Source organism: Diplotaxodon limnothrissa, linkage group LG3 (assembly GCF_057381915.1).
Source record: "Diplotaxodon limnothrissa isolate DT_005_m linkage group LG3, D_limnothrissa_male_GT1.1, whole genome shotgun sequence".
Taxonomy (NCBI): domain Eukaryota; kingdom Metazoa; phylum Chordata; class Actinopteri; order Cichliformes; family Cichlidae; genus Diplotaxodon; species Diplotaxodon limnothrissa.
Genome location: NC_140598.1, coordinates 70,757,837 through 70,784,242, shown reverse-complemented (window position 1 = coordinate 70,784,242; position 26,406 = coordinate 70,757,837). Strand labels below are relative to the sequence as shown.

General features: G+C 42.9%; 2 protein-coding genes across 2 annotated transcripts in view; both read right to left on the bottom strand.

Annotated features, from left to right (window-relative positions):
- The window catches only part of mta2 (metastasis associated 1 family, member 2), a 30,432-nt gene extending 17,363 nt beyond the window's left edge, over positions 1–13,069 (bottom strand). The window contains exons 1-2 of the mRNA XM_085349772.1: positions 12,709–13,069; positions 1,860–1,927 (exon numbers count right to left, since the gene is read on the bottom strand). Of these exons, the coding sequence (XP_085205898.1) occupies positions 1,860–1,927; positions 12,709–12,736 (96 nt within the window). The 5' untranslated portion in view covers positions 12,737–13,069. The remainder of the gene's footprint in view (positions 1–1,859; positions 1,928–12,708) is intronic.
- A 584-nt stretch (positions 13,070–13,653) lies between these two features.
- The window catches only part of eml3 (EMAP like 3), a 32,337-nt gene continuing 19,584 nt past the window's right edge, over positions 13,654–26,406 (bottom strand). Inside the window, exons 14-24 of the mRNA XM_085349763.1 lie at positions 26,061–26,199; positions 22,805–22,956; positions 22,552–22,677; positions 20,930–21,061; positions 20,747–20,814; positions 17,119–17,207; positions 16,820–16,917; positions 15,225–15,312; positions 15,036–15,134; positions 14,803–14,933; positions 13,654–14,582 (exon numbers count right to left, since the gene is read on the bottom strand). Coding sequence (XP_085205889.1) covers positions 14,376–14,582; positions 14,803–14,933; positions 15,036–15,134; positions 15,225–15,312; positions 16,820–16,917; positions 17,119–17,207; positions 20,747–20,814; positions 20,930–21,061; positions 22,552–22,677; positions 22,805–22,956; positions 26,061–26,199 — 1,329 coding nt within the window. The 3' untranslated portion in view covers positions 13,654–14,375. The remainder of the gene's footprint in view (positions 14,583–14,802; positions 14,934–15,035; positions 15,135–15,224; positions 15,313–16,819; positions 16,918–17,118; positions 17,208–20,746; positions 20,815–20,929; positions 21,062–22,551; positions 22,678–22,804; positions 22,957–26,060; positions 26,200–26,406) is intronic.

The window sequence follows — 26,406 nt, the reverse complement described above, 5'->3', positions numbered from 1 at the left end:
CCAGTACTGGAGCTACATTGGCTTTCACAGATCCTTCTGATGCAAGAACATAATAAGTCTACAGATTACTGATTACTGTGTACTCAAGTTTTTTTGTGGTTTTGTGCGTCAAAGCAATGAGGTGACTACTGAATGTCAGATACTGGCCAAAAAGCCAAAGGCAGACTGCAAATGTGAAGCCGTCTCTAGGTAGAAAACAGGAGAAGGTATACAGCTCCTGCGTGATTCGCTCCTCTGGCTTGTGTGAGACAGGAAGCATTTTTGGGAGAGGCACAAATACACCGTGTTGCATCTTGTTGTTACTGCTGATTTTTAAATAGTTTGCATTGTTTATGTAAGTAGTGATAAAAAGTTGTGTATAAAACTTTGCTTTCAAAATTTGTACACAAGTTGTTGAAAGTCACAGTTTATGTTTGCATTTTAAGTTATGAAATGGATTCGTTAAATATGATTGTGGTCTTCACAGTACAAAAATGAAGGTTTCCAATCAGGTTTTATGTTTTTTAAGACAAAATGTAAAAATTTCAGTCATTTAATAGGAGCCAGAGTAGAGTCGCTACTCCTCCACATCAAAAGGTGCCAGTTGAGGTGTTCGGGCATCTAATTAGGATGCATCCTGGCATCCTTGGGATTGTCATGCTGAAAAATGTGTCCGTTGCCAATCAGATGCTTTACAGATGGTAATGTATGATGGCTCAAAATCTGATGCTTGGTGTGGTTTTGGGGACCAGGCCGGGTTCATTTTGCTTACAAACCTTATGTTGCGTTCCAGTACCCCAAGACCGGGCCGTAACAGACATCTAGCAACATTAATCAACTCGAGATATTCTCCATGGATTAATCAATCACAGTGCTGCCCTCCACTTTGCAGCCTGTGCGTGGGCAAACCTGCCAGTGTTGCGAGCAGATTTTCACGTGACATCACATGTCACACGTTTGTAGCCTGTCAACCAGCCGTGCACTGCTCAGTTGGGATGAAACTGAGTGAACCATCGTGTCAGTTTTTACCACCATTGTAATGATACTGCAGTAAGTTTGTGGGGGGAAAAAACACAAACAAACACTAAAGTCTTGGTTTCCAGTTAACTTTTTCTACTCCCACAGTTAGGTCCATAAATATATGGACAGAGACAACTTTGCTTAATTTTGCTTCTGTACATCACCACAATGAATTTTGAATGAAACGACAGTTGAAGTGCAGACTGTCAGCTGTAATTCGATGGGTTGAACAAAAACACTAAAAACCTTTTTAGTCCCTTCATTTCAGTGGCTCAAAACTAACTGGACACATTAAATAAGTGAAAATAAAATGTTCATTTAAACACTTGGTTGAAAACCGTTTGCCGGCACCGACAGCCTGAAGTCTTGATCTCATGGACATCACCACATGCTGGGTTCTCCTCCTTTTTAATGCGCTGCCAGGCCTTTACAGCTGCTGTTTGTTTGTGGGCCTTTCTGTCTGCATTTTAGTCTTCAATAACAATACTCCAGCAGCTTCCTGTGCCTTAATGGCGGCTATAAATAAAACTACCGGTAAGTACAAGACGAGGTTATGGCACTGAGCAAAGCGACCATTGTGGTGGGTTACTGGGGGCTTAACCCGTCAGTCACTGTGTTCAACAATCAGCACTCGGGCTGATGCAGTCCTCCTGGTGCTCAGCACAACACTAACAATGCAATCAACTAGTCTCATTTTTCCCCCTCATTTAAATGAAATTAGTCACCAGAACATCCTGGTAACCACTTTGAATAGGAAGAATATTCTATAGTTTTGGTGCATTACAGAAGGTAAACAGGTTACAGTACACACAGCTGTTTGAGAGAAATATAAAACTGAAAAAAACAAAAAGCCAACCTACCTTATTGAGCTCTTCTATTCTCCGGATCAGGTAAGGGTTGCTGGAGGAGTTCTCAAAGTACACATAATCTGAAACAAAGAGTAGAGAATCAGCTTACAATGGATTACATGTCAGCCCACGTCCCTGTACTCATCAAGTAAAGAACTATAACAATATACTTTACAGCAGCGTAAACTTTTAAAAGTACTGACTGATTTTTATGTCACATGTTTATGCAGCAATACAAATGTTTTAATATTGAAGAACATTAAAACATTACTGTTGGCCACATGTCGGCAAAGTTATCTGACATTAGTGATGTTTGTACTTCATGTGCTTCAGGTTCTACTTGATGGCAAAGCCTTTACTTTAAAATATACGCCGTTCAACAGTTGACTTTAATCTTACAGATAATGTGACAATATTCTGAATAATTAAAGTCAGGAATATATCCACAAACACAACAAGCTGTGAAGGCAGCCTGCTTTGCAGTCCTGAACATCACGGCACAAGCACGATCCACTGCACTGTTAATGTTAGCTATGTTGTATTGCTGCCTCTGTTCGGTGGTGTCGAGCCGAGCTGACGGTTCACTCGTCAAGCTGAAAGAAAGATGCTTTAAGCAAACGAGTCAAACATGTGTCCACTGTACCATCTGGAACTCTTCTTGTTTAGCACTCGTAATAACACAAACACTAAATCCTCCTTCTCTTGTGCTGTTTTGTAGCAGTGTGTACACCTGAGACTGTCACCTGTCTGTCCGTCTTGCACACCAGCACCAGCTGGCTGGCATTGCTATATTAATACTGCAAATGTCACTTTTATATCACATAAAAACACAGATATCACTGTGGGCCAAAGGGCAACTCTAGTGTAATTCCAAAACCTTCGACTTCACTTCACCCAAACTGTCCACCTATGATTTCTAGCTGCCCACCCCTAACACAGCAGGGCAACTCCTGCCAGTAAGTCACAACTGAATAAACTTGTGAGTTCATGCAACTAACAGTTGTGTGGATGTATTGAAATAGATTTAGTGGTAATGAATGGTGTCATCGGTAGACGTACGCAGGCCTTTAAGTACATATAACACTTCATGTAAACATATGTAGCTTGTGAAATAGAATAAAGAACTTCTAAGAATACATGTTGGTTATGACTTGCCCCACTGAAGAGTACACACAGGACATGGTGGTAGTTTCCTAAAGGGCGAAGCAGCGGCAAAAACACGTGTGGCTCAAGCTCCAGGAAATATGTGCAGCTTTGTTTGTGAACCATCTCATGAACAATCACCACTTTCTTTATTCAATGCAAAATTGTTGGGTTCCAGTATTGTTCTGCCATTAAAGATAAAATAATGACCTTTTTCCATTATAAATGCTCTCAGTGCTAATCTTGATTATTAGCTTGAGTGAATTTTAGGAGTGCCAATAAAACTCGCTTGGTTGAGCAGGGGGCCGTTATACTGAGCAGCAAATGCTCACAGCTTTTTGAGAAACAAGCTACAAACTGACATTTTACCCAACAACATTTTGTAATTGAGAAGCAATTTTACGTCCTGATAGTATAATGTTGTTTCCAATTAGAAGCAAATAATATTAATACTCCTCAAAATCTTAAGTTTCATTGGAGGGACCAAAACTACTTTGGTCTAACACAGCTCAAATATTTCACAAGCATGCTGCACACAGAAATGTGTGACAGTGTCAAGCCTCTGTGTTTCTAGTTCAGTCATAAGCTCTTCATAGTCTATTATGCAAACCACAAGTAACCCTTCTTACAGTGAGCGCTTCATTTTAGACTTCAGCTGGGTGGCTACAGCACTGAAATCAATGAGGCTCTGGCAGGAACAGATCAACTGAAATACAGTTTTATAAAGCAGGATTGTAGCTGCTGGTTTTATAATACTAGGTCAGACTCTGGCTCTGATGTTGGTCATGTCTATGTTTAAGAGGCATCTGGAAACCCCATCTAAAAAGGTCAAGTGGTCAGCCAGGACTAGCCAGCAGTCTGCAGTGTAACCAACATTCAAACCATATATCCTATTAACATTGCTTAAATCACTGACACCAATTCAGACAAGAAGGAAACCGAACAAAGTCAGGAGAAAGCAGCTCTGTCAGCAGCTCTTCAGTCCCTGCAGTTCAAACCAGCAGAGTCACAGACGAGTCTTCACTATACGACCAGGCTGATAACAACTACATTAACTTCTGCAGCAGAAAATAAAACCAGCATCAACACTTAAAACACCAAGTGAAGCCTGTGCCAGTGAAGTGGCACGACTGCACTACAGATAACGTATTACACAACTTGTTCCACAAGTCGACTGAGGAGTAACTGAAAGTAGGATGTCACCGTAACTGATACAATACAATACAGTTTAATGTCAAAATTCTCAGAATGCGAGATAACGATCCTGGCTTCTTTTTTTTACCACAGTGACTATAGGCAGTGGATGTACTGAGCACGCAAATGTTCTGGAACTGACAGTGGCAGCATACGTGTGCTACTCTATCCTTAAATCTCTATCCTTACGGGGCGATCGTGGCTCAAGAGTTGGGAGTTCGCCTTGTAATCGGAAGGTTGCCGGTTCGAGCCCCGGCTTGGACAGTCTTGGTTGTTGTGTCCTTGGGCAAGACACTTCACCCGTTGCCTACTGGTGGTGGTCAGAGGGCCCGGTGGCGCCAGTGTCCGGCAGCCTCGCCTCTGTCAGTGCGCCCCAGGGTGGCTGTGGCTACAATGTAGCTTGCCATCACCAGTGTGTGAATGTGTGCGTGAATGGGTGGATGACTGGATGGATGACTGGATATGTAAAGCGCTTTGGGGTCCTTAGGGACTAGTAAAGCGCTATATAAATACAGGCCATTTACCATTTAAATGCTAAAGAAGGGCTGCTGCAGTAGGTCTGCACTGACTTAAATAAAGACAGTAATCCTGAAATACACGCTACATTTTCATGAGACAGCCGTCTTTGCTGCTGTTGTGACTGTAGCCTATGCTCCACAGGCTACAGTGTTTGGTGAAAGGTAGGTGAATGCTTACGTTAACATCATGTAATTAACATTATGGTATGGTAGTTAGTAGGGTACTTGGCAACCAGGCTGTCCTGTCAACAAAACATCCACATTTTAAATACTGCCATACCTCAGGGATTTAAAATGACTTTTTGATTAAAATGTCTTACGTTAGGGATGTTGCTACCAACTGATTCCCTAATTGACTAAACAAGTGGGAAAAAGAAGACGAACCAACTATTATAGCACTCAGAAACACTCAGAAATCAAGTTAAATTTGAGAACTGTTTAATAATCACATTCTTCAGTAATGAATCACACCGCTTAAATGTGCATCACTTCGCATCGTGCATTATGAACATTACACATTATCCTCCGAACAACCAAACAGAAAAACATTTAAAAAAAACATGTTATATATGATATGAAAACATGTTACTACAAAAGATCTTAACATACTAATAAAATATCATAAACAGCATCTGAAAAACTAATAAACTGTTACTGAAAAGTGTGTGAACCACAGCTCACTCCTTTCGATGTGGAGAAGCAGCAACTGAACTCCTAGCCCCGACTGAATGACTGAACTCCTCACCCTAGCGCTAAGAAGAAGCCCAGTGAGATGATGTTCCCAGCTGCTGAGAACAATGCTAAATATTCTCTCTGTCATGACTCTGCCATCACGGAAAGAACTTACAACAATAATGGGCAGAGAAATGTATTTATGCCATCTCTGTCATAAATTTTCATATTAATTTACTGAGGTCAGAAGAGTCCCAGATGGAGCTCTTTGATTTTTGCAGGGTTTCTCTGAACACTGGCGGTCTGACCCTGGGGTCATTGCACGAGTTTATTCACTAAATGTATGAGTCCCACAGTGTTAGATCCACTTCAGAGACAGTTTCAAGAGTTGTTTTACGGCCTTGACCAGAGTAAATGGACGTGGACAAATATTGACAGCTTAGGTAAACAGCAGACTGAGAGTCTACACTCACTACAGATGAACGATGGTGAGAGTTGTTAGTCCTACAGCGGCCAACGTTTCTAGGACTTTGCACTGGAGTTGAGAAGGCTAAGAAAACAGAATTTACAGACGTTGAGCGGTGACATTTTGTTTAACATAACACTGTTGCAAGGTTGAGTTTATGCACCAATTTACAAAAACAGGGGAATAAACTGACTACATATTAAGCAATATTGACTATGGGCTCAGAATAGCAGCACAACCTGAGCAACACGAGCTTTACAAATAACAGATTTTTAATCATTTAGCATTCATCATACCACTAACGACAGGCACAGTGTTTCACTGTATCTTTTGATGTGATTATTAACAGCAGTGTTGCTTTTCATCAAACTCCATCTGGTCCTCCCACAAGCAGGGACAGAGACCCCCGGGACGATATCAGTGGGTTTCTGATGAAACGTCAAAAGCAGAGATGGGGAAGAAAGGACTGCGACAGGGAGAGGATTTCTTGCTCTACTTAGCTCAATGGTGGGAAGCTCGAAAAGAGAGACATCATCTCCTTGTTCACAGCGAGAAAAAAAAAATACCACCAAATTACATAACACTGGGTCAGACAGCAAAAGGGGATAAGCGCTCATGTGCTCAACATGACGGATTCTAGATCTAGAGACAAAATGTCAGCAGGGGTTATTTTTTCATACTAAAGCCGTCCATCACTTCCTACTGCCCAGTTTGAGGGGAGACGATGCTCTTACACTGAGGCAGTGATCACCCAGGTAAGATATGCTCAAATTTAAAGTTCATTTCAGTCTCAGCTCAATGTACCATTTTACCTCAAACGCACTGCAGTCAAAGGAGAGCTGGTTCTGTGTTCGGGTAATATGTAAACGCGTGGGCAGAGGATCTAAATTAAAGTGATGTGTGTTGAGGCAGCCATGAGCGTATGCTGTGGACATTTGCAGCTGGAGTGGTGCTGACTGTCAGGTGCTTGAGGGTGAATAAGGAGGAGGAAGCCCTTTGACTAATCTCTGGAGAAGATAATGATCTTATGCAGGCTGAACACTGTGTGCTTCAGGAGGACTGGTGATGTAGGAACCAGCACCGGCCTGCTCTTACCAAAAAATGATTCAGAAATATGAACTTGATGGAAACAAAATTGTAACTGATGTACATATCATAAAATGCATTTGTTTCTGCGTTACATACCAAAGAGTTTAAAGTATGTCACAGTGCAGGATACTTGAAAAGGCCCCAGAATGAGTTTAAGCCAACTGTGAAGTCAGCATTACCCTGTTGCCTCAGCAAAATTTCTACTGATTACTGCAGAAAATAAGCTTCGTGCAAAACGACCTTTTTAGCAAGAAAAAAGAGATAATGCAACTTTTAGTGATGTGCTTCATTAAGCATTAAAGTAAATGCTGAAAGAGGCATACACAAAACACTTTAAAATTTACATAAAGAGGCTGATGTTTGCTGCACAGCAGCAGTGGCGCTAATGTTTGGGCTACTGCAGCTATACCAGTGTGAACGAGCTCAAAGACCAAATGACAACAGAAAATGTTGATGAAAACTTCTGCTGAAGAAACTGTGTGGATAGTTTGTCTGTTTCCAGTCTGACAGAGCAGCAGAAGAGCATATGCTGCAAACTGCAGCCCACCCCCTGGCTACAAGGATTTTCTCTGAGCAAGCTCTTTCCCAGCTACAGAGTGTGCCGACACAGAACAGGTGTTTAACACTTCACTGCCACATCAGCTCCATATATGAACCTCACTGCCCTGTGTGCGTGTGCCGTACAGCTTTTGAGAATGTACTATTTGTATTAATGTCTACATTATTCATTTAAAGCTGACCAAATTATTTAATTTTCCATTTGGTTTGTTTTCTATTGTAACACTTGAACACACTTTATAATAACCTTAGTAAGATACTTCCATATTTGCTACCCTTTCCTGGTTTCCTGGTATGCCTAATAATTCCCTGACAACCTCCCTCTGTAGAAGCCACCGTTCTAATACCAATGAACTACTTTCCATTTAAGATAAACAATTTGGACTTCTTCTTTTTTTTAATAAAAATTGCTGAATTTTAGCATTTACGTTCAAATACGGGGAAGAGACGCACGGTGAGGCAGGAGCAAGCTGAGCCTCACCTTGGATTTCCCAATCCCTCACAACCTGTTCCCTGTAACGCAATGAGAGCGAATCAATGTCTCTCTGTTGCCAATCAGATGCTTCAAACACTTTCAATATATGCAGGCTAAAATGAAAGAGAAGCTGCCCGAGGCCATGTTTACCCACAGGTACGCACACAAGCTGAACCTGGTGCTGTTGCAGAGTGCGTGCCCGTGTCACATGCACTTTATTAAACCAGCAGAGGGACGTTTCAGTAGCGGATGGTGGATGATCAAGTGCCGTTTACCCAGACCATAAATCTGCACCAAAACTGACCTGCACGCATCATTGCATTTTATTATGGAAAATCCTGACCGCTGGAATAATGACACGCTGATGATGGCAGCAGGATACGATCAGTTTCTCCTCCTGGGATGTGAGTGCGTTTTCAATGGAACTGACGCGTTTTTCAGAGTGATGCAAAACGAGGTGCTCTCACGCACGTGCACGACACCGCTGCTGCTCTCGAGCGCAGGAGGCTGGCGTCTGATAGTTTCTATGACTGATTTGAGTAGAAATGTGGTGCACTTGGCCTGACAGGAAGTGGAAACAGAGTCAGACAGGTGATCAGAGATGAACAGAGACAAGCGCTCCGTTTAATTTTGGACAACAGTGATCAAATGAAGGCCAGGTTTGATCATTTCCTTGGTTTGGTCGATTGCGCAAAATTGGGTGAAATATCATATCTTGATAAGGTGAACCTACAGAGCCTGTCAAAATGCGCCAAGCTGTTGGACTTTGTGAGACTTGAGGCGGATCTCATCGGACTGTATAGCTCACAAACAATGAGAAATGAATGTAAATCTCCTAGACGGCTTCTCAACTTTTTAGCCCACAAGGATCTCATTCAGCTGTTCCTGAGGCAACACAGTTGCTTCAGCTGGTCATTCTCAGCACTGAAAAGAAATAAGACGTACAGTTGGGGCAGGACTGTTCCTCCCTGGCAGTGATCTCCACTGAGGTGGACTTTTAAAGTTGAAACAAGACGAGGAGGACTTCTACAAAAGGAACGAACATTTTTGTCAGGAAGGATCAGCGCAGGGACTCCATTTATAAAAATATGACCACAATAACTTTGTTTTTTAATATTTGTCACATGGGGTACAGTTAGTATGTGTAAAGAATGCTGATATGAGATATGAAACATAACCCATTAACTGCTGCCGATGAAATGGGAGAGAGGACTGGCTCAATTCAAGGCAGCAGCAGCAGCTGGTGGTGGTGGAAGAAAACTAAATGAATGTTAAAAAAAAAAAAAGAAATTCATGTTACGAAATGCTACTGCCAACAAGTCTGAAGCAACACTGACAACCGTTTCATAAAATAAAAATAACATCAAATGGCCATAAGAGCAGCAGTTGCGTGGCAGGACAGTGGTAACTGCCTCAGACAACTGGAGTGGAAGCAGGAAGTTGCCCATACGAGCTGCCGGTGCCACGAATTGAGCCAGCCCTTGCTGTCAAATGATGAATAATCTATTCTGTTGGGTTCATATATTTCTAAATCTGATTCTGATGAAGGCAGTGCCTCACCAGCCCTGAACCTCACTGCACATCATCTCTCCTTCAAGCTCGGGTCCTCTTACAGAGCCCTGGGAGTTTGAGGGTCCTGCGCAGTGTCTACGCTGTTCCTAGGACTGCACTCTTCTGGACAGAGATCTCAGATGTTGTTCCTGGGATCTGCTGGAGCCACTCGCCTAGCTGTGGGGTCACTGCACTGAGTGCTACAATTACCACTGGGACTACTGTTTTCTTGTCTCATCCTGGACTGCGGTACTGACACTCATTAGTCCCCGACCTCCTTCCTTTCGCTTGGCAGTCTCAGAGTGCTGGACTTGGGGTGAAACCCTCCATGCATGGTCAGGAGATTCCTCATCTTGACGTCAGTGGCTTCTATCTCCTCCTTTCGCCAGCTTATTATCCCAGCAGGGTACCTGATCACAGGCAGGGTGTAGGAGTTGATAGCACAGATCTTGTTTTTACCGTTTAGCTGACTCCTCAGGACTTTCCTGACCCTCTGCAGGTATTTGGTGGTTACAGCTTTCCTAGCGACCTCTTCATGGTTCCAATTTGCCAGTGGGATCTCCAGGTACTTGTAGCTGTCCTCTATGTCTGCAATGTTGCCTTCTTATAGTTTGATTCCCTCAGGTCTGACTACCTTCCCTCTCTTTGCTATCATCCCACCTCACTTCTCCAGTCTGAATGACTGGAGACGCAACGACCTTATTCACTGTTCATGAATCCATGTCCTTCAGCCACATGCTGAGGAAAGCAAAGTTCTGACATACAAAAAGCTGAAGTGAAACAAAAACAATGAAAAGTGTCACTGCAACCACCGTTAGTGCTTTTATTACTCCATTCTCCCGTTTCCTGTAAACTTTGCTCCCTTCTCTATTCCACTTGTCAACATTCAGTAATTCCAATCCAGATTGTGTATGTGAACAGATACACGTGGGACCATAAAACCAGCGTAATACAGAGACAGACAACCATTCACAGCTACGGCCAGTTTAGAATCACCGAGTGGGTAACTCGTGCCTGAAGAGAACCCACACACAAAGGCCCCAGCTGGCTCGATCAATTCACCAGATGCAAAATATTATAAAGCCTCAGTGACATGAAAAACGGAACTTTGTAGTTTTTAAATACAACTGTACAGGTGTTTATTTTTACCCTATAATTGATTTAAAATACACATAATGATGCATTTAATAGTCTTTGCTAATGAAAAATCCTGTTCCTGGGTTTATGGCTCATTGATGCAGCACTATGTGGCATCACACTATGGCCTTTATTTCCCTGCACAAACTTGATCTAGCAAGGTGGCTGGGACAGGTCCAGCAGCTCTTCCAACCCCTCTACAGTCCAACCACAAAGTGATGGAAGCACATTTCTCAATGTGTAAGATACTTAACTTAATCTTAATCTTGAATTTAAACTTAATCTTTGTTCACAATATTTACCACTGAATTTTCTGACAATTTTCCATATAACCCTTTATCAATAATTCTCTTTAGCTAATGCATGACTAGTGCCAAGCTTTGTCTTCTGATGCTTTATCTCTTCTATAAATTCCAATAATTAGCTCCAAACAATAGGTTTCTCTAGGAACCCACCTTACAAAATGACTACAATTTCCTAGCTGATGTTTCTAAATTGACTGTCCTTCCACATAGCGCTATGTTGCTCTCAACAAAAATGAAACCCTGCACACCTCTGCACAAATAGTAGCTACAATAGCAGGGATCCTAAAGCCGAAACGTCAAGTGTTTTAGCAGCAACATACGTGGATCCATGAAACTGCACTGCTGAGGTCAGTCATACACACAGAGCACGGAGTGCGGGTTAGTGATAAGAAGTTAATGGGGGGGGGAACAAAAAACACTTTAACTGTTCAAACATTAAGCGCAGAAATATGCAGCATGTTTTGCAGAGCATAGTTTAATCGCTATGACCTAAATACCCCACACACTCGTGAGACTGCGATTAGCCTTCCCCCCCACTCAAGATTTTCAGGGAACCCGTAGCTAGCACCGTCTCCGAGGCTTAGCACTGAAAAGGTTGCACAATCAATACTGAAGCCCAGAATCAACTGTCCTGATGATCCGACTGGAAAACTAACAGTAGAGAACAGCAGCTTGCTTTGTATGAACCATAGTTTAGTTTCTTTTCTGACGCCTGCAAAGCAACCTCCAATGAACTGCATCTTATAAATGCCTGCCTGCCACTGGTGTCGCGGGGGGCTGCGAAAGATGATATTAATGACTAATTACCTGATTAATACCACCGACATACCAGTTTCCTTTGCAGCCATGTAGCACTGATGAAACATTTTTAACAAACGAGAACTTAACGAGTTATTACCACTCAACTTGGTACAAATTCAGTCGTTCACTTGCAGGTGTTCCAATATAACTGTTCACAGTCTGTAAACTAAATTCTTAACACAATTTTAACTGAGCTCGGATAGCACCGCTACTACGCCAAGCTAACAGGACTTAGCAGCCAGAATTAGCACATCTAGTGATATGGCGGAGGCGATAATGAAATTAACCTACCAGCCTGACACAGCTAGCAGAGCGGTGTTAGCAAGCCATCACAGACGTCACCAAATTTAGCTAGATGCTTACTTCTCAACCGCCAGCAGCTAATGCTAACTAGCATTGTGTTCATTTTGAGGACGTTATCAAATCTATAGACTACACGTCAGAGAATTGGACAATTTACTGTTATTTCGCTTATCCATAACCAACACATATGTTTGGATCTCCTGGATCCAGCTGGCTGGATGGATTTGTATAAATACAAACTTTCAGAACCGGTTCATGCTGTGCGACGGCCGCCCTGTGGTACGGTACTATGATGGCGTGAACTAACTGGGATATAACACAGATCTGTTCTAAAAGTTGAACTTTAAAACAAATATACACTGATCAATGTATGGTATTATTACAGTCCGAACACAGAAGCAGCTATACTTGGCTACAGCTGTGTGGAAACCAAATCAATGTGAAGTTATTTACGTCTGTCTGTAAGCTAAGTCATACTACATTGTTTCGGCAGATCTGACTGTCTTGATGAAAGCCCGGAGTCGCGCAGCGTACGCTAGCGTTAGCTAGCTGCTAACAGCAGAGACAGCTAGCGGCTAGTTAGCCAGCTCCCAGTAGAAGCGAACAATCACGTTGAAGGGGTGTCTTAAAAATGTAAACCATTCCTTACCTCCCACTCGGTACATGTTGGCCGCCATTCTCTCGTAACCTTTATCAGAAGCAGTCCCAGGGTATTCCCCGCTTGGGTAGAAACAGGTCGATGGGAGTCTATTTTATTCCTTCATTTATCGTCAACACCCCCGCCGCGAAACAAAGCCGGCTCTGGGTACAACAAGAGAGCAGTGGCGGGTAAAAAGTTGAAAGTTTCCGTTGGCGACGCTCCGGCAATTATCTCCAAAAATAGAAGTTTTTATTTTCTCTCTCTGGCGACCTTCCTCTCCTCTTCTTCACTCACTTATTCACATACAGCTAGCCTGTCTCTTAATCCACTCTTCCTCCCATCCTCCGCTCCCAGCTTCATCCTCCTCTTCTTCACCTCCGCTCAGTTCAGCGCGCGCGCACAGACACACACACACACAGACACACACACACACAGCCCCCCCTCCCTCCCTCGTGTACAAATCGTCAACTTCGGATTTTGTCGACAATCACCGACGTCTCACAGTCAACTTGTTCACCGGCGCTGGTTTAGTGACACGGACGGCCTGTTTATGAAAAGTACGACATGCTAAACTTACTTTACTGCTTGTAGCTTACAAAGTGTCTCAAGATGCTTACCGGAAACAAACGCTTATTTACAAGATGTACACACAAACACAGGCTTTAATATCGCAAATTCAGAGAATATACAGACGAGTCAGTGTAATGATGGCAGCAAATATGCCCCAAATAGGTCAAATTCTGAACGGACGGAAGCTGTTAAAAATGAGATACAAGTATAAAAAACAGTTTAAAAATAGAGTGAAAAAGCACTAATGTATGTGTTTTTCTTGTACGGGCTGCTGGTAGTGCAATAGATGGCAGTGTTGGAGAGCATATCAGTTTACTGAAGTATCACACCTAAAGGCAGTTAATGATTCAATTCATTTTATTCAATTAATTTTATATTTTCCACCTTAAACCATGTACCTTTAACTGCCTCCCAACAGGAGGGCACCGCAGACTTTACTGCCGTCTTCAGTGAAAACACATTTGCTGAGACTTCAGTCCTAGGTGTTCTCACCTGAGACCTGTTATTTAGGAAAGCACTCACAGGTTCTGGAGTGGCACTGCCCACTAGTGACACTTCACACACAACACACCTCGGAGTCTTCTCTCATTTATTTGGAGCTGAGCTGATACGACATCACAGTATTGCCGACGTACATTTAAATACATAAAAAACTGCACTAAAGTAATCATTTTCAAGTGTACTGATCTACTGTTAGACAAATGAATGAATACGAGATGCTGAGTTGATTTTAATGGGACAGGCCTGTCACAGTCTAAGCATATAAAAAGTTGAGATGTTAACCAAACCTTGTTTAAAACATGTATAAAATCACGTGCACGGGCAGTGCAGCACTGTTCTGCACCAGCAAACAAGAACGGTTCTCACCACATACACAACAGAATGACAAGGATTCTGTCTTATGGGAAACATCACACACACTGTCCAGTTTCACAAGGATTTAAAGCATAACATTAACATGGATGTTCCTCCCGAAGAGGATGTTCTGCCTGAAACTAGCAGCAGTGTCAGTCCAGAGGACAGAACGAGCCCATAACTCACTTCGATGCCTCTGCGGCTGTAAGAAAACAGCCCGCTTTCCCTCACTCTTACAAGCAGCCGTCTCCTTAGCTGGTTGCAGGTTCTGGAGAGCTGGTAGAGGTGGATGAGGCCGAGGCCAGTCTTTCACGGCTGTTACCCACCCCCCCTCCAATCACCTTCCACTGAAGGATGCAAGTGTCCTTCCCGCCAATGGAGAGCAGGTGAGAGTCACTGTGAGTGAAGCAGACGTTGGTGACGTGGCTGCCGTGGCCCTCGTACATGTGGCTCGGTGCCTGAAGAGAAAAGAAGCAGGTCCACTTCGGATCAGAGCAGAGGAAGGCCCATCATATCCCACTTACTCCTCCCCCCTCATTGTCTTTCCAGAGTAGGATAAACACCTTTCTACAAGATTCCTACTGTTAATGCTGAATCTGAATGTCCCACAACTCTAGTGACTCTTAAAGCTGGCTGACTTTTACCATTTGATTCTTATTTAAATAAGAAAATAGTTACCTTGAGTTTAGGACAGGGGTACTGGAACAGATGAACCTTACAGAAATCATCAGCCACAGCCACCATCTTCTCGTTGTGAGAGCGACACAGCGCGTTGATGTCTGTGCCGTCAGAGCCTTCCAGCCACACACCTGAACACCACAGTACCACACTCATCAGTCTGATTGCATAAAAGAACCCCATGAAGTTAATGCAATACTAAAGGAGGATAACAGCATTTTGGAGTTTCTCACCCATCACATGGAAGCCTAGCACACAGGTATAAGAGGCCCATTCTCTGTCTTTGCTCTCAAAGCGGTTCCTAAGCAGCTTACATCCTGCTGCTATGTCCCCTGTTAAAACACAGAGTCACTAAGCTGAAGAATGTACTGCATGGCATTCCTATAACAGCACTGAAAGCACAGTGCTGGATGTTCACTTACAGTAAAGGATCTCATAGTCGCCTGAATTTGACATGATGTACTTCCCATCTTTGGACCAGTCCAGGTGAGTGATGAAGCTGGAGTGGCCCTGATCCAACAGATAAGCAGACAGAGTGTCACTCACATTAGCTAAAGAAAGCAAGCTTTTATTGTGCATTTCCTTCACCATCAGAAAACTCCATAATAATTAATCTCCGTGTTTGCAAGCTCCATACCACACATTGCATATGAAAGATTTCCAGGTCATTAAAAGTGAAGTTAATGTTCAAGTGCATTTAAACGGCATTCTTTCTAATAGCTAGCATGAGTATAATAATAACAAATTACAATAGTCCAGCCTAAAAGTAACAAATACATGAACTATTCTTAACAGATGTCAGATAGCATACTGCTAAGATTTTCAGGGCCGAGTACAATAACCTCAGTTTGATCTGAATTTACAAGCAGAAAGTTAAAGACAAAGACCTGCATGGCCTCTAAGACATTCCTGCAGTTTAATCATTGGTGTGTGTTATCTGGCTTCATGGACAGATAGAGCTGGGTGTCATCAGCATAGCAGTGAAAATGTATGCTATGTCTTCTAATGATGCTGCCTAAGGGAAGCATGTATAATGTAAACAGAATTGGTCCTAGCACTGAACCCTGTGGAACTCCATAATTAACCTCAGTGTGTGAAGAGGACTCTCCATTTACATGCACAAACTGGAGTCTATTAGATAGATATGATACAAACAATTACAAGAGGCGTGTAAGACTGCGACTCTGCTTCCTGGTCCCATCTCTGCATAGTCACATTTTGGGGGGTTTAATAAATTTGTCCAGATTTCTAGAAATGAGAGCTGCTCCATCCAAAGTGGACGTCGTCTCTCCTAACAAGACCAGGTTTTCCTGGAAAGCTTCCCAATTATCTATAAAGCCCACGTCGTTTTTTGGACAGCCACTAATTTAAGCATGGGGCTAAACACGTCACTCCTGGTCCGATTGGGGAGGGGACCAGAGAAAACTACAGCGTCCGACATTGCTTTGGCAAAGTTACACACCCATTTAATATTAATGTTAGTGACCTCTGACTGATGTAACCGGGACCTTTACTGCCAACATGAACTATAATTTTATGGGATTTGCCCTTTCAGCGAGCAGTTTCACTACAGGGGCCGGTGCCTTTAGTTTCACATGTCTTATAAATGAATCGCTGATAACCAGACTCTGTTTCTCGGTGGGTGTATGGCCGAGTGGGGAAAAACCATTAGAGACATGGACAGGTTTGTAGTGTCATCAATAAAAGAACCTGATCAGGATCACATTCAGGGGTAGGTTAGCTAACAGGAAGTTAGCTGTTCTGACTGGAGAAGTACATCACTGCACCAACCCTCAGCAGCAAGATTAATGCTTGAGAGTTAACAAAGGTAACGGTCATTCTACGGACCAGTGTGATGTGTAATAATATGTGGACGACAATGAAACTGTACACAAAATTTATTGACAAGAAGGAAACTACAGCACCAGAGCAGGCTCATATTGGATGGAGATGTGCTGCGCTGTTAACCAAGAAGAAAAAACCCAAGTGAAATAAAATAATTTAAAGTTTAACTCACGTTACATTTTCCAAAGCGGGTGTAACGCCTGCCACTCTCTGTCACACTGTAGATGTAGATGAAGTTGTCATGTGATCCTACAGCTAGGAAGCTGCCATCTGAAAAACAGACTCACAGAGTCAAAGAGGATCCCCACTGTGAAACTTTGCTACATCCCACCCTGTGAACAACAGTTTTAAGCTTTAACTCAAAGTTTGCTGCATGTTTTTTGTGTGAAGAAGGTCCACATGGTTGGATGTGAGCACCACCCTAATCTGTCACATCTACAGTTAATATAGGAGGAGGAGTTACTGACTGACCTGGTGAATATCTCATGACAGACAGCTGCTCATTCCCATCAGTGGATTCAGAAACGACCTCCCTGGTCAGCAGGTCAAGGACCATCCACCTGTCGGTGTTACAGGGGGTGGAGGAGGAGACAGGTGGAGAGTCAGAGAAAAGAACAGACTGGAATGCTCATGGCTAAATTCTCCATCTTTTCTTCTTCTTTTGCTGTACAGGAAGCCACAGATCAATTCTTTCTTTTAGTTTGTAGCAAAAGTTTCGTTATGTGTTGTTTGTGCCTTTATATTTCTGCGGGTTTGTCGTATGATTAATAAAGAAGTGTATCCATACTGATGCAGTCCCGATCAAAGGTTTAAGATCACTTGAAAAATGGTTAAAAAAAACAAACATATTTTGCACAGTTGGATCTTAACAAGTTCCCATGTCGAGCTTCAACATGCAACAAGAAGAAATGGGAGTGAGACAACACACTTTGGTGAGCATGTAGTTTATTAAAAACAACATTAAACTGAAACAGGCTGTTTTACAGTTTAGTTTAAGACCACACCTACAAAAATACCTGTAAAGCCCCCAAAACACAAATCAGAGTTCCAAACGTGAACTCAGGAACGTTTCTCTGAGTGGTGAAGACGGCCGCACGAAGCGATCTACTGTCTGGGACTGTCGTTCATTTTTGGAAACTTCCCTTACTATCCATCCCCAAAGGTTCTCAACTGGACTTAGATCAGAGCACATGCAGGACGGTCCAAAAGAGTGATGTTATTCTCCTGGAAGAGGTCCCTTGTCCTTCATGGCGTTGTGTACTGTAGCGCTGTCCTGTTCAAACACCCAGTTGTTACCACCCGTTACCACCCCACTCAGTAATGAGGACGCTCTCTGCAACATCTGGACAGAGCCAGGAGCTGTTTGACGCCCCTGCACCTCCTGAAGCTCCGTTGTTCCACTGAAGGAAAAAGCACCTTAGACCATTATGGCGCCCCCTCCACTGTGGCGCGTAGATAGCATCTCAGTCGGGATCTGCTTGTCATGCTGGTAACGTTGGAAACCATCAGGACCATCAAGGTTACATTTTTGTTCTCATCAGAGAATTCTTCCACCTTTCAATGTCCCATGCTTGGTGCTCTCCTGCAAAGTCCAAACAGTCGCTGTGGCGTCTGATGGTTACGGGCTGCAGTCGGCACCAGTAACGCCCTTAATTTGGGTCGAGGATCGTCCAGTGTTTTGGTGAACAGCCAACTGGATCCTCTGGCTCAGTGCTGGTGACGTTTCTTGGGGTCTTCCATTTGACTTTTTTCTTCCATTACCCTCAGGATCATTTAAGAAATTCCACCTATCTGTGTCCGGCCTCAGCAGTGATGGCGCTCTGCTTATGCAGTTCAACAACCCGACTACGTTCAAAACACGAACGTCTTTTTGCCTTTGCCATCAGAACATCCTGACAGTGTGACAGAAAATGAGAATGAATCCACACTTCTGCACAGATTTGGCCTTTTAAAGGCACGTGGTCCTAAACCTTTGATCAGCTGTAAAACAACCTGTCTCACTTTAAGCGTTGTTTTCAGTAAACTGCACGCTCAGCAAAATGATTACCTATTAATCCATATCCTCAATAACTTACTAACCATTTTCAACATTGCTGTACAATCACTCCACACACTGGGCACCACAACATTAAAGAGCCACAGAGTGTTGATGGGTCACAGTCCAGCTGTCCGGCTGTAGAGTCGATGAAGACCGGGCTTCTTTGACGGTGCTTTGAGGGGAGTCGTTGGATTGTCATGAAGCATAACGAGGAAATCAAGTTTATGGTTTATGAAATGTTGTTTCAAACTGATTTTCTCTGTCGAAGATGTGTTTTAGATCGACTGCAGTATTGGTGATAAACAAATGCTTTCAAGTCCAGTTTGGTATCCAGAATTGGAAAGATGTATTCCATCTCTTTTTTTAAATGTTTTTCTTGATAACAAAGACAGATCCAGTCAACTAAAATGATCTGATTTGTTTTCAGCAACTGGGTTCAGCCATGTGCAGCCTCCCCTCACTGCCATGTGTCATGATCAACAGTATGCAAAACAGCAATCACCCAGCTTTATACCAGCTGCTTTGGTAGTGACAATCAACAACTGTGCAGCTTCACGAAACTTTTAGCATGCTTTATGGTCATCATTCGCCAGTATACGCCTTGCTTTCACAGTCATAATCAATACAGGTGGTGGAACTCTTTATGTTAATAGAGGCTACCAACGACTTCTGCCCTGTACCAAACACAAAGACACCAAGCTTCTCTCCTTACTTTTGTTTTTTGGTCATTTTGCCTCTGTAGACCAATCATTGGATATTACATGAAACAATCAAGATGTGACTGAATTGCAAACTGCCAGGTGAGCTTGTTCCCATTATTTCAAATTAAATGGATAAAGATGTGGAGTTGGATCCAAGACTTAAACTGTGATAGAGGCACTCTCAGTGTCAGGCCCCAAAACACAAATGGTAAATGGCCTGTATTTGTATAGCGCTTTTACTAGTCCCCCCTAGGGACCCCCAAGTGCTTTACACACCCAGTCATCCACCCATTCACACACACATTCACACACTAGTGGAGGCAAGCTACAGTAGCCACAGCTGCCCTGAGGCAGACTGACAGAAACGAGGCTGCCATATCGCACCACCGGCCAGGTGAAGTGTCTCGCCCAAGGACACAACGACCGAGACTGTCCGAGCCGGGGCTCAAACCGGCAACCTTCCGATTACAAGACGAACACCCAACTCTTGAGCCACGATCGCCCCACACACAAGTTGATCAAAGAAAACCCCTTTATAACACTGAAGAATGCAGGTGTATTACTGTCAAAATCTACAATCAAGAGATGCTTTTATGATCTGAAATACAGAGTTTACAACAAGGTGCAACCCACTGGTTGAACCTAAGAACACCAAGACCAGAGTAGATTTTCCCAGACAACATCTAAAAGAGTCGACGCAGCTCTGGAACAAAACTGTTTGGACAGATGAATCCAAAATAAAGTTGTGACAGAATAAAAAATCATCCAGGCGAGTAAATCCCAAACGGTTGATTCTGTTCATCTGGATGTTTTCAGTGGGAGAAACGTTTCATCATCATCCAGGTGACTTCTTCAGTCTCAGCTGACTGCAGGTTTCCAATCTTATAAACAGGACATTTGCACAATGACTGAAACCAGCACCACTGAAGGAACAATGGGCTGGGAGGTCAATTGTCATGACCGTTGATCAGTGGCCGTGAGTCCCATTCACAGAGAGTTGGGGAATGGCTGCAATCACAGCATGTAAGATGGTGACAGACGTACCCTTAGAGTTAAAGACAAAGAAACTTGTTTCTTCAACAGTCAATCACCTGATGTAACCCAACAAAACAGGCTTTTTATTTAATGAAGAGCAACAAACGGCAGTAATACTTCTGTTAAACCCCCTAAATTAAAGCTGGAAGTCTGCATTTCAATCACATCTTCACTGTTTTGATTTTAAATCCATTGTGGTGAAAATTCTCCAAAAAGTTTCAATATCTAAAGCTTGTGGGTGTAAGAGTACACTGAAATGTTTGCTGAGTTTATTTGATTTTTCAGCGTTTAGCTCAGATATACAACTGCTGCTGCTTTGACTTACCGTCCTGTACTGAGGCCGACTGACACCACCGATCCATTGGGGCAAAAACCAGCACACAGGCCGTACTCCTGCCAGAGACACAGGAAAGAATTCAGAATTATGGAGTAAACTTCCCTGTAAAAGATCTCGAATAGAAATGAACAAAGCACTCAAAGAATGAAGGTTGGAACTCAGGAATCTCACCTCGAGGGTGATGCACCAGTCCAGCTTGTGTTCCTCGGTGTTCCACAAACACACCTGCCTGTCATGGCCACAGGTGAGGAAGATGTTCTGGGAGGGGTGAGTGGCCAGCCCCCACATCTCATCTACATGGCCCTGTGAAACACACACAGACACACAAAGGAATACAAATGAAAGCAACAAGTGGTGTTGCAGTTTAACAGCATATTTGAGAGTAATTTTAAAATTCCATTATTTATCTAATAATGAATTTTAACCCATTATTAGAGGCCAGAAGAGGACTCGAATAATGGATTAGAGGCCTACTAGGTACAATACTACTAACACAGTAAAACTGTTTCTCAGCATTATTGACGGGTCTTTGCCCTACCTTACAATATAAAGTGCCTTGAGGTAACTGTTGTTGTGATTTGGCGCACTATATTAAAAATACATAAATATAAATGCCCTAAAACATTTAAATGTCTGACCTCTGAGAGCAGTTTCTAGGTACAGACCTGATATCTGATGCACAGCTTCTCATATACACGACAATAGCTGAACGTGCACACACATTAATGCTTGAACATGGTTTCACATATATACACATATATCTTCTGAAAGGACACAGACATGTCTTTCATTTTTTCAGTGTGTTTAAAATTGTGAAACTTCCGTCATCTGAATGCTCGACACGTGTGAGGTGAAGCAGAAGCAGTAACAGATGTTGGGTTAGCTTCAACATTGATCAGCTGTCATACATGCCCTGGCTATGGGGAGAGGTGAGGGCTGGTTAAATGCAGGGAGAAGTAGATGAACCACGATGTCCCAGGAGCCTGACATCAAGAGCCAGAGAGGTAGAAGAGCACCAGCTGCTAGCGTTATGGGCAATTGTGGCCAATGCCCCAAAATAAGCCAATTCAATAACCCAGAAGGCGCTCGTCTCTCCACTTCACCCTTCACATGGAAAGCAGCAGCAAAGGCCTGGGCCAACAGCCACTTCAGCTCAGGGACTGTCATAAAACTGCATTTGCTGCAGTGAAGTGGTGTCTGTGACACCATTACAGAGCTGCAGCAGTTTTCAGTTAACCAGCTTTTCACAACAATTCAGCCCAGGCAGTCAGTAACTGATGCTCATCAGCACTGCTGAGAATACAAACAAAGAAGAAGAAGAGTTATCTGTGCTTCCATCCAAGCAAAGCTGAAGTAAAAAGACATCAAACAGTATCAGTTTGATATTAGACACCGCAGCTCCTTGGTTAAAACTAACCAACTAGTAACCAAGGTCGCTTTTCAGAATAAAACGATACTAAAGTGAGATTACATGTGACCCAACACCTGACCAATCTATGTGTCGTATGTCTGCTGCTGTGTTACAGTGCTGCAGACAGGCTGCTCTGCAGGACAAACCTCTAATGACGTCATTTTCCTAACTATTCCGATTGCTTAACTGTGCATCAGGTGATAGTAGCAAATACATCCAGTCTGTGAAAGACTTGGAAGATGCTTATATTAAATGTTTAAGCTGTCTATAAATCATATATCAGACAAAAGTATAAAATGCACGTTTTATCTTTTGGTACTAAAATTCTCAGCAAGCATCTACAGACCTGACAGCACTGATGCCTGTGAGGTCGTTAGCTTACCTGCACTATGGCCACAAAGCCGTCTGAGAAGGTTCCTCTGAGGATGGCATTTCGAGTCGTACCAACTAACAGTTCCTCTTCGTCCATGGCTGCGATAGTGCGGACCGCCCCGAACTTTTCTGGAATCTGAACAAATGCCTTAATGAGTCTCTCCACCAGCTGTGACACACACACACACACACACACACACACACACACACACACACACACACACACACACACACACACACACACACACACAGCTGTAGTTCACCTCACACTCTCTTTCAGGTGCCAAATCAGCGCTCCAGCGGATTATTTTACGGTCCTTCCCTCCTCCACTGAGCAGGCCTCCGCCCTGTAGAGTGCACAGGGTGAACACGCTGCCTTCGTGTGCTTTGGTCTGTCGCATGATCTGGTAGGTTTCTGTGGGAAGTCACGACACCAAAAATTCATTTAACCTGTAAAATCTGGTGTGAAAAGTGTTTGCCCCCTTCCTGATCTCCCATTTTTTGTATGTTTGTCACACTTAAAAGTTTCAGATCATCAAACACACTTAAATATTAGACAAACGTAACAGAAGTTTCATTGTCGTGATGTTTGGGAGCCATCGTATGAAAAAAATGAGGTTCTTCATAGAGCATGGCAGAGGGAGGTGGTGTTTTATGAAGAGTTTCGTGGACCACGACTGTCCTTCTGTGGTCCTCAGGAGACGCAACGAATACAGGGAGGCAAAGATACTTTGAGAAACCGCATCAAGTTTCAAACCCCCGATCCTGCGGGTTTTTTTCTGACTACGGCACTCGCCTATACAAGGCGAAGCAACAAGAGATGTGGTGACTGCCTGTCACTGTGCTCAAACCTACAGCACCCCAGAACATGAAGTGATCCAGTTGCTGTCCGCTTGGCGCACGGCACGCAGACACCGAGAGAGGGGCTCGTCACGCCGGAGCGGCATCCGCTTCAGGTGTTCAGGAGAGACAGTGACGCCTGAAGATCTGGGATTGTTTTACAAATCTGATATTTGGGTAAGAGTGGCTATATTCTTCTCATGGTTATGGAGAGTAATTAACGTGGTTTCTTCCTTTTCTCTTCATAATAATCATTTTTTACAACTCTGAGTTGAGACGTCAGACAGAAACATGTTAGTGTGGGGACATTTATTGAGGCTCTCCCTCAGCAAGGAGGGGGGATGTGCCCCTGTTGGGACCTGGTCAACACAAGGTCATGCTTCAGAGGTATCGCCACAGATTAACCTGTGACCTGTCCGATCACACTCCTGTTTTTGTACAATACATATAAGAGACGATCCCTGAAACCGTCTCCACTCTGGAGACTTAATACGGCGCCTTAAACAACCCTCAGTTTATGGTTCTGATGAAAAACATTATGAAGCTAGCCCAAAGCAGAGAAAGCAGAAGAGCAGATAGAGTATACAAAATTAACAAGGACCCAGATGTGGAACTGTTGTGTATAAAGAAGGAATTACAAAAATCATTCCAGAAGTTTTATAAAAACTTGTACACACTCCCAAAAGCCCATTCATGATCAGCTGAAGGCTTTTCAGTGAGTTTTTTGGACATCCTGATAATAATGAATTACAGTCGTCCAGCCTGGAAGTAATAAATGCATGAACTAGTTTTTCAGCGTCACTCAGAGACAGGATATTTCTAACTTTAGAGATGTTGCACAAATGGAAGAAAGCAGTCTTACATATTTGTTTAATATGTGCGTTGAAGGACATGTCCTGGTCAAAAATGACTCCAAGGTTCCTCACCGCGTTACTGGAGGCCACGGTAATGCCATCCAGAGTAAGAATCTGCTTAGATACCATATTTCTAAGCTTTTCAGGGCCGAGTACAATAACCTCAGTTTGATCTGAATTAAGAAGCAGAAAGTTAGCGGCCATCCAGGTCTTTATGTCTTTAAGACATTCCTGCAGTTTAACTAATTGGTGTGTGTTATCTGGCTTCATGGACAGATAGAGCTGGGTGTCATCTGCATAGCAGTGAAAATGTATGCTATGTCTTCTAATGATGCTGCCTAAGGGAAGCATGTATAATGTAAACAGAATTGGTCCTAGCACTGAACCCTGTGGAACTCCATAATTAACCTCAGTGTGTGAAGAGGACTCTCCATTTACATGCACAAACTGGAGTCTATTAGATAGATATGATACAAACCACTGCAGCACAGTACCTGTAATACCTACAGCATGTTCTAATCGCTCTAATAGGATATTATGGTCGACAGTATTTATAACTTTTTCCAGACAGAGATCTCAATTCCTTTGTTTTTCATTTGTTCCTGAATGTGGATCGCAGCGTGATGTCTGGATTTTGTTTGGCAGGTCCTATTTAACTGATTTCTTGGTTGTGAACAGCTGGAATCAGGCTGATGTGTGGCTAGAGAGACTGAACTTTGCTTTCCAAACATTATACTCTTAAGTTATAAAAGGAGGGGTGCAATCTCTGTTCACACAGGGTCAATTAGGTTTTTTTCTACCTGATAAAAACAGCTTCATTTATAAACTCCACTTTGTGTTGACTTGTGTTATCTTTGCCTAATATTTACATTCGTTTGATTATCTGAAACATTTAAGTGGCACAATCATACAAAAATATAGGAAATCAGGAAGGAGGCACTTTTCACACCACTATACTTTATCATTTAAATCTCTGAGTTCTTAAAGCTTCTGATTAGCTAACAAATCATTTCAGTCACACGATTCCAGATGTAAGCCAACATCTCAACTTGTCACCCCTTACTCGCCAAAACTAGGAACAATTTCCAAACACCACATTTACATGTTCAAACAAAACTCCAACTATCGCCTAATCTTTAAACCCTTTTTATTTCAGAGATTTAGTATAAGGGGTTTGTTCCAGTCTGGTTTCAAAGCATTTCACAGAACAGAATCTTTAGGGAGTTTTAAATAATATTTTATTATCTACTGACTCTGGGGATTCTATTATTTTAATGCTTTTTGATCTTACAGCAGCCTTTGACACAGTCGACCAAAGTATTCTTATTTGTCACCCCGAGCACTGTGTGGGGATGAGAGGCGCGGCGCTTCAGATCACACGTGTCCGAGGATATTTTCAGTTTTCAGGCCCCTCTTCTGTGGAACCAGCTTCCAGTTTGGATTCAGCAGACAGACACTATCTCTACTTTCAAGATTAGGCTTCAAACTTTCCTTTTCGCTGAAGCATATAGACCCTACGTTTGATGTGCAGCACTTTGGTGAACTTTGTAGTTTTAAATGTGCAGTATAAATAAAAGCTTCACCTGTGACTAATTTGGCTTGGGAGACCAAACCAATTATCCCTGACAATACAGCTCCTGGAGTCACTCAGGTGTGTAAAACCGCCCACTGGATCATCACTTCTTCATCTTTCTGCCAAGTTTCTATTTATTTTATTTGAAATCTCGTTTGTTGCCAGCACATGTGAGAGCGACGTGTCTCCACAGAGATGATATTTATACTGACATTTTATTCTCTAGGCTTTGAACTGACACACAGCACCAACCTTTGGCTCCTTTCCCGAGAGTTTTGATATCTGCAGCAGATTTTCCCCAAGTCATGATGTTCCCCTCAGAGTCTCCGGTGAGAACATCTCCAGTCAGGCTGAACACAAAGCACTGGATGAACTTGGGCTTCTTGTATTTCTGAAAATAATAAACAATTATTTGATCTTTTATATTAACTGTGCTAATAACTGATCGTTTACATGTTTCCATCCATTTTTTTGAGATGTTGAATTTTCAGTTCTCTTTGCTGAGCTTCTTCCTCTTTTGGCCTCTACAGAAAGATGCTGCTAACTCCATTTTCCACTGCTTCCTTGCACTAGCGCACGTTAAGTGAGTTTAAAAAGA